At 42.0% G+C, this 13,017-nt stretch overlaps 1 protein-coding gene across 2 annotated transcripts in view; it reads left to right on the forward strand.

Annotated features, from left to right (window-relative positions):
- The first annotated feature begins 241 nt into the window (after positions 1–241).
- LMTK2 (lemur tyrosine kinase 2) overlaps positions 242–13,017 on the forward strand; it is a 28,112-nt gene continuing 15,336 nt past the window's right edge. For both annotated transcript variants that reach the window (XM_039360874.1, XM_039360873.1), the window contains exons 1-4: positions 242–608; positions 9,213–9,337; positions 10,728–10,872; positions 12,290–12,363. In XM_039360874.1, the coding sequence (XP_039216808.1) occupies positions 503–608; positions 9,213–9,337; positions 10,728–10,872; positions 12,290–12,363 (450 nt within the window). In that variant the 5' untranslated portion in view covers positions 242–502. The remainder of the gene's footprint in view (positions 609–9,212; positions 9,338–10,727; positions 10,873–12,289; positions 12,364–13,017) is intronic.

A 13,017-nucleotide genomic window follows, 5' to 3' on the forward strand; every position in this document is an offset into this window, starting at 1 on the left:
CTCGCTTCCTCTGCCAATCTGAAGAGCAAAGCCCGCCTCTTGCAGCTTCTCCTTCTTTCCCCCCTCCCTTCCCCCCTCCCTCGCTGGTGTCTTAAGCCGGAGGAGGCGGGGCAACACCTCCGGTTGGCTGCGACGCGACTGCCACTCCAGGGCGGGGCGCCTCCGCCTCCTCGGGGAGCGGATCCCACGCCGATTGGCGGGCCGGCCAGCCAATCCGGCGGCGGCGGCCAATCCCCGCGTCGCCCTCTCTCAGGTAACCCGGAAGATGGCGGCGGCGGCGGCGGCTGGGATGAGGCGAGGCGCCGCTGCCGGCCGTGCCGCGTGAGGGAAGCGGAGTGGCGGCGGCTCCTCCGGGCCGGCCTCCTCCTCCTGCTGTTGCTTTGCGCCGTCGTTCTCTGGCGGGAACCCATGCCGGCCCCTCCGAGCCCCGCCGGCTGAGGCGAGACAGGCCCGGCTGCGGACCGCGCTGAGGACTCGGGCTGCCCCCCCCCCCACTCCCGAGATGCCGGGCCGCTTGCTGCGCCCCGCGCTCGGCTGGGGCGGCCTCGGACTCTTCTGCTTGTGGCTGGGCGGCAGCCAGGCGGCTCCGCTGCCGCCCGCGGGGCCAGGTGAGAAGCCGGGAGGAGCGGGAATGAAGCCCCCCCCGGGAAGGAATCAGGGCGGGGGGGGGGTTTGAGGAGGCCGCAGGAGGCGGGGATTGGGTTGGCCCCCCCGCCATGACCCCCCTCACCCCGCCTTCGCATCGAATCGCCCAGCCTGGCCTACCTGGCCGGGTTGTTGTGAACCCCAAGGGCGGGGGTGGGGTGGGGGTGTCTGAAGCCCCTGTAGGGAAAAATGGGGGGGGCGTTTCAGCCGAGGCCCAGCCTGCTCCCTTATCTGATCTCTATATAATAGGATTAATTGATTCATCCATTCTGGGCCTTTGGGAGACCCCAGGGTGGGATGGAGGCCCTCCAGGGGCCCCTTGGATTGCTGGTGGTCGTCGGGGTGGGTGGATGGGGGATGCTATTGCTTGTATTCTTTTTATACTGGGATTTCAGGGTTTTATGGCTTGTAAGGGGCCCAGAGTCACTGAGGGTGGATGGCCTTATAAATCCAATCAATCATATGAATAAATATAACTATATAAATCCAATAAACAAATAGTATAGCCATATAAACTCAATAAATGCATATGTAAATAAATACAATTTATATAGCTGCCCACCCAGACGGTATAGGTTCTGCTTAAACAGGGGGCTGGACTAGAAGACCTCAAAGGTCCCGTCTATTCTATCTCCCTCCCTTGTGACTCTGGGCAGTTCGTTTTCTTGTTGTGTGTGTCTGTGGGGGGGGGGGGTGTCTTCTCTTCCTCTGGTTGCCTTTCCCATTATGGACCTCCTCCTTGGGACCTTGCCTGGATCCCTCTGTCCCACCCCCAGACTCCAGCACCCATCCTCTCCACTATAAGGATCACTCTGGAGAGGGCTGGGATGAAAAAAAAAAAAAGCTTATTTGGTTTGATTAGTTTCATTTCAAGAGCCATGTCTTCTGGCTCTGCCTTCAGGTGCTTTGGAAAATAGGTTGACCTCCTCTTTCTTGTGGCAGGCCCTCAAGTATAGGAAGGCTGCTGTCATGCTTAAACATTTGTGTTTAAACATCTGGAGCGAAAGAGACTCCACTGTCTCCTGAGGCAGCCTGATTCATGGTCGAACACCTCACAAGGATATGAAATCATAGAATGTTGGGAAGGATCTCTGGTGATCATCAAGTCCCACCCCATGCCCTTTGCAGGAATTCTCATTCCTTAACAAGTGGCTGGCCAGTCTCTGTTTAAACATCTGCATCTCCCGCGGTAGTTGTTCCCATTATGAAATAGCTTCTTATTATGACATTTCTTCCACATGTTCACCATCTTTCTGTTTTAAGTGCTTTGCCTCTTGACCTGCTTTCATGTCCTCCCTGATCCCATTTTTCTGTTCCTTTTCTTATGGCACTTCTTCATCATTAATATCCATTTCTTGACCACAATCAGTGTTTATAATTCATCATTTATATCTTCCGTTGGGGTACATCCCAGAAAGCGTACAGCTTGCAAGGAGCTTAGGCAGAAAAAAAAAGTAATATGGAAACAGAAAAGAATGTAGGTGTAATCTCTCTTTCTCTTGCCCCATGTTATATATTTGCAGATGTGTGTGTTGATGTGAGAAGTAAAGAATCTCACCTTAACATGGAAGGGAGGAAAAGTGAGGACGAAAGAAAGATTGTTCAGTTTTGCTGTTATAAATTACACTTTACATATTTTCTAAGCAAATCTGAGTTTTGAGTAGAAACATCCCAACATTAAGATTCTTTTTGCATTTTGACCTGCTTTTATGTGTTTTGTGTGTTGATGTCTAAAAATTACTTAGTTAACAAACAGCTTTATGCCAATAGCGATGATATACTTTAGTTTGTGAAAACAACTGTTAAATAAGTTAATTTTTAAAATGCCTCTCTCCTGTCTCTCCCCTGCCAATACAAGAGAGATAAGTTTAGATACTTACAGGTTATAATCGTCAAATCGTCTTTACGCATGTGTAAAGGTTTTCCTTCACTGGAGCAAGCCTGTTGTGTAGGCAAATGGTACAGACATTAGTAGCAACAATGTAAAAAAAGGAACCACAGTGGATAAGAATCACTATCTTATCATTATCCGAATTACTACCCTGTCTTGGTTCCATTTCTTCCCAGGTATTTAAATCATTCTGTGTCTAAACCTAGAAATTCAGTTTGTGACAAGTTGTGACAAATAACTGGACATAACCTTTCTGAATGTGTTCATTCTTTTTAGATTCAACTTATTGGTTAATGTGCCTTTTGGATTTCAAACATTTTATGAAATGGTTCCCCATAGTGATTCAAATTCTAAACCAGTCTTAAGGAAATAATACAATTGAACCTGTTAGCTTGGTTCATTGAGTCATCTTTGGTGTTAGGTTTATCTCAGGTCTTGAATAAATTATAATTGCTCTGAGATGATTTATTGTCATTGTCTGAAGTTTAGTAGAAATCAAAAGTAGCTTAACATTTTCATATCTGTCTTTTGCTGCAACGAATGCGTTCTTCCTTTGTCCTCCATATCTTCTTTCCCTGAGACTTAATTTGGAAATTATTGGCATGTGTTTAATGAAATATAAATCCTGCAGAAGCAAAAAAGGAATTTGAACATGACCCAATGTCAGCATTTGAAAGAGTTCCTGATACAGTTGTGAGGAGCTTTCAAAATATAGCATGTGCATAATGTAATATATTGTATTTTGATATGTAATGGTAGGCAAGGGAAGTGTGATATGCAATACCTGAAATGCAACATTTCATTCTCGTGTTTTTTTACAGTTTCTGTGTTGAAACAGGATGTGTGGCTACTTTAAAAACTGATTGCCTATCCCTTGATTCCTTCTGCTTTTAAAGTAGAATGTCATCTTATTTGCAACAAATTCCCCACATACAGGTGGTTCTCGGGTTACAGCTGTTCATTTAGTGACCGTTCAAAGTTATAACAGCACTGGAAGAAGTGACTTATGACCGTTTTTCACAGGACTGGTGCAGCATCCCCAGGGTCACGTGATCCAAAATTCAGACGCTTGGCAACTGACTCATATTTATGACGATTGCGGTGTCCCAGGGTCACGTGATCTCCTTTTGCGACCTTCTGGCAAGCAAAGTCAAACGGGGAAGACAGATTGACTTAACCATTGTGTTGTTAAAGAAGTACTGTGATTCATTTAACCACTGTGGCAAGAAATGTCGTAAAATGGGACAAAACTCATTTAACAACTCTCCCTTAACAAGAAAAATTTGGGGCTCAATTATAGTTGTAAGTTGAGGACTACCTGTGCAGTACTAAGACTTTGGTTCTGTGTACACTTACTAGATGCCAGCTCCATTGTTGAATACAATAAACCGTTATTTTCAAATAAAATGCTTAGGGTCAAGTAGAAAAGATAGGTTTCAGGAGTCATCGTCATTAATATCTAAAGATTTACTGCCTTACATTTCCATGATTTAAACTGGGACAAATGCTGCAGTCCCATCCAGAGCTGGATGATGAAATGCATAAACTAGCAAAATATTGAAGGAAGAATTTAATAGGTAGACCTTTTTTGGGCCAGTTTTGATGCTGCATCCCTCGGCTGTGCTATTAACAAAAGCTAAGCAACTGTGTTCTTAGTAACTGATCTACCAGGGTCCGTCATTGCAATCCCACAGTTGAATGAAGATAGTTTGCTTTTTTTAGAAATAGCCAGTGAATGTTCACTTGCACGTTGTGGCCGAAGTCTACATTCAGGTGTGAAAGCAAAGCACCTTTGACCTCACGTCATGAGACACAAGTTTTACACTTGTTAAGGAATGAACTATTGCTTTAAAATGTAAAGATAGATCTTTGTTTTGCTTTCCAAGTATACCTGCCTGAATGTCTAAATCGGTATTTCTCAAAGTCAGCAACTTTAAGACGTGTGGACTTCAACTCCCAGAAGTCCCCAGCCAGCCAGAGACACTGATGTAAATGGTCCCAACACCCCAGATGGTGCTACTGCATTTGTTTTGCTCTGTGTTCTGGGTGGAGTCCAGATGTTTTGACCCACTTCACTGAGTGACAATTAAAGCGCCCAATATAATATTAACAAAACATAATATTAGCAAACTTGCCCGACTGTAGGTATGTCCTGTATGTAGATTTAACATCGTGAGCACAAAATACACATGCTGTGTTAGTAGTAACTTTGCCCCTCCAGTGAAAGTCCTAAAATTTGGGGTACTTTCTGTTCAGTTCCAGGTCTGTATGGAATTACAACAATCCACCTTTTCTTTCTGAGCTGTTCCAACTGTTGTTTTGAAACTTTTTTCCCCTTCTTTTATTGTGCTTTCTTTGGGAGTTTGGTCTTCCTGTTTTCTGTACACAGGATTTTGTTTCTTGCCACTCCAGTTTTGTTACATACCTTCCTGGGTTTTCTCTGCTCTGCACCTTTGAACTTAGCAGATGTGATCTTCGTAATTTAGAGTTCTCTCTTTTCTTTAAAACATTTCACAGTTCTATTTTTCCCCATGCCAGGGACAAAATTTGAAATGTGCAACTTCCAGTAAAATGAGGAATTATATTATTGTTGTCTTAAGGAATGAAAAGGCCCTACTTTGTTTTGATCATTAAATGCTCAGACCAAATAGTGAATTTCACAGAGTTAATTGAAAACACCACATCTTAACTTTTGAATTACATCAGGAAAGGAACATATATGTTAATATAACCAGCCACAAATCTTTTGATAGATTGGCACCTACTTTTTGCTCCGTAGGTTATTTACAAATCACACCGCAGGTATCCAGATTATGCTATAGCTCTATCCTGTATCCAACAGGAGCAAATAGTTACTCCCCCCCCCTTCCCCCTCTCCCCGCCTTTCTAAGCTGTTACTTGGGACCTGCTTATTTTTCCCATCTTCTCCCCTTTTGTCCTTGGCAGCTGTTGTTGAAGGGCTGGTTAAAGGTTCAGTCACAGGGCATTGAAAAATAATTGACGAGATCTCTTGCCTGTTTCATAGGAATCTGGAAAAGAGACGTGAAAACTCAGCTCCAGCTTTTCTGAGGTTTGCATAGCTTCCTTTTGTGGTTGCCTTGTGGTGAAAGGTTAGACACACTTAACTGTCCTACAGATAATAGATTAGCTTACATTAGCCAAGGTGTTAGTCAGGAAGCCTACACAGATTCGCTATTTTGAGTTTGCTCTATTCCTGAGAAATGTAGAATTCTAGATTATCTGGAGCATGGACAGGGAATAGGGAGATTTGCCTGATTGCTCGAGATTATGACAGGAGTTAAGCAAACCAAGAATTCTGTCTGTGGCTCCTTCGGGATTATGCAGTAGTTGCCTATTATTATTATTTTAAGAGGTAGCTGTGCGAACCGTGTTAAATAGTGATTCGGCTCTCCTACCAATACGCGATTTGACTCCGATTCTGTGGGGAATCACCGATGCAACAATTCATATTAATTTGGGAAAGTGAATTGATTTGACTTCCCAGACTGATTTGATAAAGCAGCTTTTGTGATGAGCAAAATCTTTTTGAATCATCCAGCAGCGTGTGGACTCTTGATTATTCCGGGCAGGTCGAAAAGCAGCATGGAAGCTTGGGTTGAATTGCGTTTGAAGTTCAGTCTCCGGACTGGATTTTTGTGAAAGATTCAAGGGTGGGAAAATACGGAACTTGAAGCATCAACACATATGAAACATGCCAAGTTATAAAAGGTGTTATTTGAGGGCACATGTGTGTGTTGTATGTTTTTCTAAATAGAAAAAAAAAAATCTGATGGGGATGAGCAAATTGCCATGGCCTGAATAACCCTACTAGACTTGACTGGCTGATGACCTTCAATATTGGAGGCTCTGATTGGTCGGGATAATGTGATGGTGCTGAAGACAGTCCTGAACAGACTGCTAGAATTAACACGTCTTTTTTACATGTACTGCTTTCTCAGTGGAAAGCGGAATTAATAGCTGTGATTATTTTGTTTGTTAAGGGAGAGGCAAGGTGACTTAGCAAGTTCACATTGGGTGTGATATAACAGTGGCACACTCTTCCCTGTTCTTCTAGCTCTAATTTCCGGCTCTGCTTGTACTCTTACAAATAGGCCTGAGATAACTATTTGTTTAACTTCTGATTATACAGTTGCATTATGAACCTATGTTGTGCTTGTGTACAGAGTGCCATCCCTCTTTCAAGGTGCCACTTTTCAAATTATTAGTTTGTCCCTGCAGAAGAGTAACATTAGCATCATATTAAAACTTAACTGGCCAACATTGAAAAAAGGAGGAGGAGGAGGATGTTAACCTTGGAGTTAATCTATGCCAGGGGTCTTCAAGCTTGGCCCTTTTATGACTTGTGGACTTCAACTTCCAGAATTCCTCAGCCAGGCACGCTGGCTGAGGAATTCTGGGAGCTGAAGTCCACAAGTGATAAAAGCGCCACGTTTGAAGACCCCTGTTGTAAAGCAAAGAGCAGCTGAAGTGAGATTGTAAAGTCCATGTTTCACTTGGTGGCCAGTTCTCTTAAAAACCAAGTCGCCAGTCCCATTTGTGGTTGCTAAATGAGGATGACCTGTATCTTTGATGGATAGTTCGCCTCACTTATATCGAAAGAGAAAACCCTTAGCTAGGCCTTGGGTCTTAGGAATTCAGGGTGCATATTGATAACTGTCACCCATCTTTCAAGGGCTCTGGCACCTTCAGGTTTAGCTCCATGAAGGTCAAAGCCACCATGACGAGGAGGAACACCACCTTTGATGCCTCCTTTTTTGACTCAAATTCCGTAAGCCAACTCTGTCACAAGCAAGGGCAAGCATCCTCATAGCTTTCTATCCAAGCCGGCTGGGTGAAATTGCAGCAGGAGTTGAGGGAACCTCCACCAGCATCAGAAAGGTAATCAAGATGATCAAGCAGGTCCTTCTCAGGTCCAGGCACGCTCACTTAAACATCAATTTACATTCATGAGTTGCTCATGTTTCAGGTTGACTTCTAGTGCAATATTAGGCATGCCTGTATAAGCATGTTTCGTAGAGGTCCGAAAGGCAAATATGGAGATTAAGTAGAATTTAAAGACTTAACTCTTTTTGCTCTCCAACTAAACCCCGTCAGAACATGAGTTTTATGCCCTTGTTCTCTCCTAGTTTTAAGGGGAGCATGTAAGGATCTCTCTCCACTGTGATTATTCAGTGGTATAATTCTGCTTTTCAGACTCTCACATCCCGCCTGTCAAATCAGTACAGTACTGTAATTTTTATTCTCGATGAGATTTCTTACCCAGCATGGTATATCTCTGTATATTGTGAGTCTTTATGGCTAGCGTAAAGTGTAGATCTTTTTTTTTTTTTAAAGTTTCATAAAATGTTGAACTTAAAAAAAAATACATAATTTTCGGACAACAACATTGGCGTTCAGTAAATTATCCTTTTTTCTCAGTAGCTATTTTTTTTAGGAGAGGCTGTATGTATCACAAGGCTGAACTGTATAGTACGTTTTGTTGAATTTTCAAAGCATTCTTTTCCACTAAAATATAGCCTTGATTCTCCCTAGGTGGAAACAAGGTTAGACTATTACTGAAATATCTGTTTGTTTATTATCTGTCGTATCTAGCTGAACAATGGCATTCAACCTCAGGATTGGTGTTACAGCTTGCTTTAGATTCATTTCTCCCTGCTCAGACTCCTTTATCCTCTGTATAATTTCTTTTAGAGATTTTTCTTGATAAGAGATTTTTCTTCATTGATTGGAGGTATTACTCAAAGACTTGGTTTATTTGAGTGGGATAAAAATTCCATAGCAAAATTTGGATACGTTTTTATACTTACATTCATCTGATGTTGCTCATGTTATATTTTAAAAAAAGAGCTTTTACTCTAATCAACAAATTATAATAGTTAACAGCTTGGCAAATAAGCTTTAGGCAGCAATTTAAAAATAATTGCTATTGCACGCCATCGGTGGACCCCTCCAAGGGGTAATAATTAAGAATCTTTTTAGTCTGTGCATGTATCTTATTTGGAAGGCTTTATAACATTGGTTAGTTGAGTAAAAATTGGGCTTGGGCCAGCAAGATATAATAATCTTGGACAAAATCCCATCTTAATCTAACCTTTGGTTTTAAGGTGTGTCCAGTCAGATGCTGTTGTAGAAAGTTCACAGAGAATCTGTTTGTTCCCAACATCCAAACAATTGTGGAAACATCCGGCTGCTGAATATGGAGATCCTGTTGTCTAATTTAGATAATATGAAAGCCGTTCATGTGCAATAACTTGTTTCTAGTGCAAAATATTCTCTGGTGGATTTAAAGCATATAACCCGTTTTATGCGTAGGACAACAAAGAGGAGAAAGATATCCTCGCTAAGGCTTGTCTGCTAGCTGATGTACTGCAAAAAGGAACAATGAAGCCATCCGAGTGCTAATGAACATGTTAAATTAGAAGCGTGTGCGTGGGAAGGGAAATTTTCAGAAATCAAAAGCCGTCAATTGAGGTTCACTGATCCTTAAAACCTGATAGCTTATTATCTGTGCTATCTTCCTTTCAAAAGGTTCCTTAAATATGCCAACAAGCAGGGATTTATTATCAGAGTAAATTAAATTAAATTCTTTTCCCCTAAAGTTTTGCAGTGTTTGCTCTGCTGTATAATGTACCAAAACCCCGTTTTATTTTTCTAGGAGAAGAGGCAGCTTTTGAAGTTTCCTATTCTTTGGTGGTTCTTTCTGCCGGTGGCCTCTTAGTTTTGATACTCCTGCTTGTAAACTGTGTTTCCTGTTGTAAAGATCAAGAGATTAACTTTAAGGTGAGTAGTATCAAGAAATAATTTTCTTCACTGTGCAAGTAATCCTTGGCTTAACGACCACAACGTTTTTTTTGCTGCTGATTGGAAATAGGGGAAGGTCATGTTTGTATTGTTCAGCTGCTATCCACGTGACTTACCATCATTAAGAGGGGCTAAAAATGGCCTAGGTCCATTTCCCTCAATCAATAAGTAAGAAAGAATGGCTGGAACCGCACAACTTTGCCGTCTTTTGCTTTGGGCGATGTAGAAGAATAACAAGGCAGAATCATAAATCATAAATTGCCTGCAGTACAGTGGATCAAAGGTTAAAAAACCATTTTCATCCTCCGAAGTTTCCCTGGTGGCAGAATTTGACCCTTCTTATTCCCTTTGCACTCCAGGCTAAAAGGTTTTGCAGCTAAATTAAGATTGGCTTCTGCATCATCCACGGCTAACAAAAGTATGGTTTTTCAAAGAACTCTAGTGCTATATGGTGCATGATGTGTTTTGCCAATCAAGCCTGATTTGTCCAAACTAACTTCAGTGTAAAAAAGCAAAGCAAAATCTTTTTGGCAAGCCAGACCCATGTGCAGCTTAAGCCATGAATATATTTTTAGTGTTACTTACGGTTGGTATGAAGTTATTTTTCTGCTACGGCGAAATGTAACTTTGCATCTTGATGCTGCATTTTAGCAACGCATTACTATTCTTGTGTCTTAAAATGTGTAAAAACCTTTGAAGATGATATAGCAATTAAAACCATCCTTTTGGCCAAAGAGAAAAATGTTCATCTTACCTGTGAACTATCGAGGGAGATAATTGTTTTGATCTTGTTCCTGTTATGCTTTGACATTGACACGAGATGAGCAGCAAATAAATTTAACAATAAATAAATAATAAATAGATGTTGGAATGGTAAGATCTGCAAGTCCGTGCAAGTATAGGTACTAACCTCACAAAGGATAAATTCTGTTATTCTGTTTCTCTAGTTGGCTGAATATCTGTTTCCAGTAGTCATAACTAGTGAGGGAGGTTAACCAGCATCTGGTAGGCCACAGTCTATTCAAGAAACACATCATGTGTTGAATGAAACACCCTACATCAAGGTTCTCAGCCTTAGCAATTTTAAAATGTGTGAACTTCAGAGCTGCCAGGGAAATTCTGGGAATTGCAGCCTACGTGTCTTAAAATGGCTGAGGTTGAGAAACAAACAAACCCCAAGTTGACTAATCTTTTTTTTTATGTGCATTCACCAGTAAAACATGGCATTATAGCATGACTAATGGGCTTAGGAGTGTTTGATGTCTATGGTCTATCTAGACTTATAAACTGGGTTTGGCCTGTCCTATGCAAATCAGTTCTCTGTGTCAGGCATGTGTATGTTAGTCTGCCAATCTCTCTGCCTTTGTAGGAATTTGAAGACAATTTTGATGATGAGCTAGACTTCACCCCGCCCGCAGAAGACACCCCAACAATTCAGTCTCCAGCGGAGGTGTTTACACTCACGGTGCCCAGTGCTTCTCTCCCAGCTCCATCCCAATTCCAACTTCCAACAGGTATGATGATCCCTGTCAGATGCTTGCCCTTCCTCTGCTGTCTCCTCCAGTATTCCATTATGGCACCAGTTGGTTCTGTGACGTTTCTCCTTGCTGTCCCAGGCACAGATGCAATCTTGTGTATGATTGAGAGAAGTAGGCCTGCTTAATTTTGAGGTTTTGGATCCCAGCCAGGCTGTTGTGCCCCAGCACAGGGACCTGTTATAATCCTTGACACGGATGCAACGTGAAGGAGGTTGCTTGGTCAAGCTGTTAGTTAAATACTGTGGATGTCTAATACCTTAAGTATTATGCGTGTACTTTTGAAAAAAAAATCCCATTTAAGTTGGAAGGATGATCATTAAACTCTGAACTCTGGCTGAGTGCGGTGTGGCTTACTCTCCAGTATACCCTGTTGGGTGGTAAAGACAGAAGTAGCTCCAACACTGGAAGTTTTTAAAAAGAGACTGGACAGCCATTTGTCTGAAATGGTGTAGGGTTTCCTGCCTGAGCAGGGGGTTGGACTTGATGACTTCCAAGGTCCCTTCCAACTTTATTATTATTATAATCAGCTGGATTCTGCTGATTTACAGTGTAATTAACAGCTTTTTTTCTAAACATGAATGGGATTATGTAGTGCCAGTTTCTGGCGGATAGGAAATTTGTCTCTTATTTTGTTTGGGGTTTTCTACCTTGAAAGCCATAGTGATGAGAAAAAGAACACAAAGCTACTGAAACCACTTGTTCTCCCCTGGATGCTGTGTTCAACTACACAGATGGCATGTGGACTGGTGGGATAATCTTCCAAACACAAGAAAAAAGAAGCCTGGGACCACCGTCTGTATTTGCAGAACATGGAAAGATAGTTAAAATAGGGGTGTGGAACCCCCACTATTGTCTCCGTATACAATATGAAACCGCCAGCTATGCTGGGAGCTGAAGTCCACAAGTCTTAAAGTTGTCAAGGTTACCGACTCCTGATATAGAATATTGTTTGAGTGTAATCCATTATATAACTACAGCTTTTATGTTCTGTTAACCCATTTACTTATAGTTTAATGTGTGGCATGAACCCAGCTTCGGAATTTTCTCTCTTCCTATGGTACTCAGCGGAATCGGAATAGATTGATTCATAACATTATTAGCTGCTTATACTGTAGGGAAGGAATACAAATGTTGGGTTGTATCCAGTGGTCTCGTTCCTCTGGCAGATGCTGTTACCTTAACTGAACAGTTTCTGATCTCACCACATAGAGCAGATGTTGGAAACAGGACACAGAGAATGCCGTGGCTTCAGACTGATAGGACAGGACAGTTATGATTTTGTCCGGCTGTATTGTAACCTAAGAGTTATATTGGACTTCTTTGAAAAATTGTTTTATTTAGCCAAATTTTGTGACTGCTTCTTTGAACCTATTTGTTTTCTTTATACCCGCAGAAGATCTGAAATCTCAGGTGGCTCGTCAGAATCTCAATTACATCCAAGAAATAGGAAATGGCTGGTTTGGGAAGGTAAGCAATCTGAATCCTGATTATTCTTCTGTTCACTTACCTATCACTTAAAAATATTTTTCATGGTAAAAGTGAACCCACAACAACAAATCTCTTGAATCAATTGTGAAGTATAAGCTGGCCATCTTTGTGGTAAGAAGCTTTAGGGTAGGGATGTTCAACCTTGGCAACTTTTAACTCCCAGAATTCCCCAGCCAGCATGATCCCTAACTCATTAAAATACAGTATATTTACCTCAGGTGTATCCAGGCTTGGAAACCTTAAGACTCGTGGATTTCAACTCCCAGAATTCCCCGGCCTGCATGACCCCAACTCATTAAAATACAGTAGATTTACCTCAGGTGTATCCAAGCTTGGCAACTTTAAGATTCATGGACTTCAACTCCCAGAATTCCCCAGCCATCATGACCCCCTAACTCATTAAAATACAGTAGATTTACCTCAGGTGTATCCAAGCTTGGCAACTTTAAGACTCGTGGACTTCAACTCCCAGAATTCCCCAGCCAGCATGACTCCTAACTCATTAAAATACAGTAGATTTACCTCAGGTGTATCCAAGCTTAGCAATTTAAGTCTCGTGGACTTCAACTCCCAGAATTCCCCAGCCAGCATGACCCCCTAACTCATTAAAATACAGTAGATTTACCTCAGGTG

Source organism: Crotalus tigris, unplaced genomic scaffold, assembly GCF_016545835.1.
Source record: "Crotalus tigris isolate CLP2741 ecotype Arizona unplaced genomic scaffold, ASM1654583v1 scf7180000019173.45859301935:6455823, whole genome shotgun sequence".
NCBI lineage: Eukaryota > Metazoa > Chordata > Lepidosauria > Squamata > Viperidae > Crotalus > Crotalus tigris.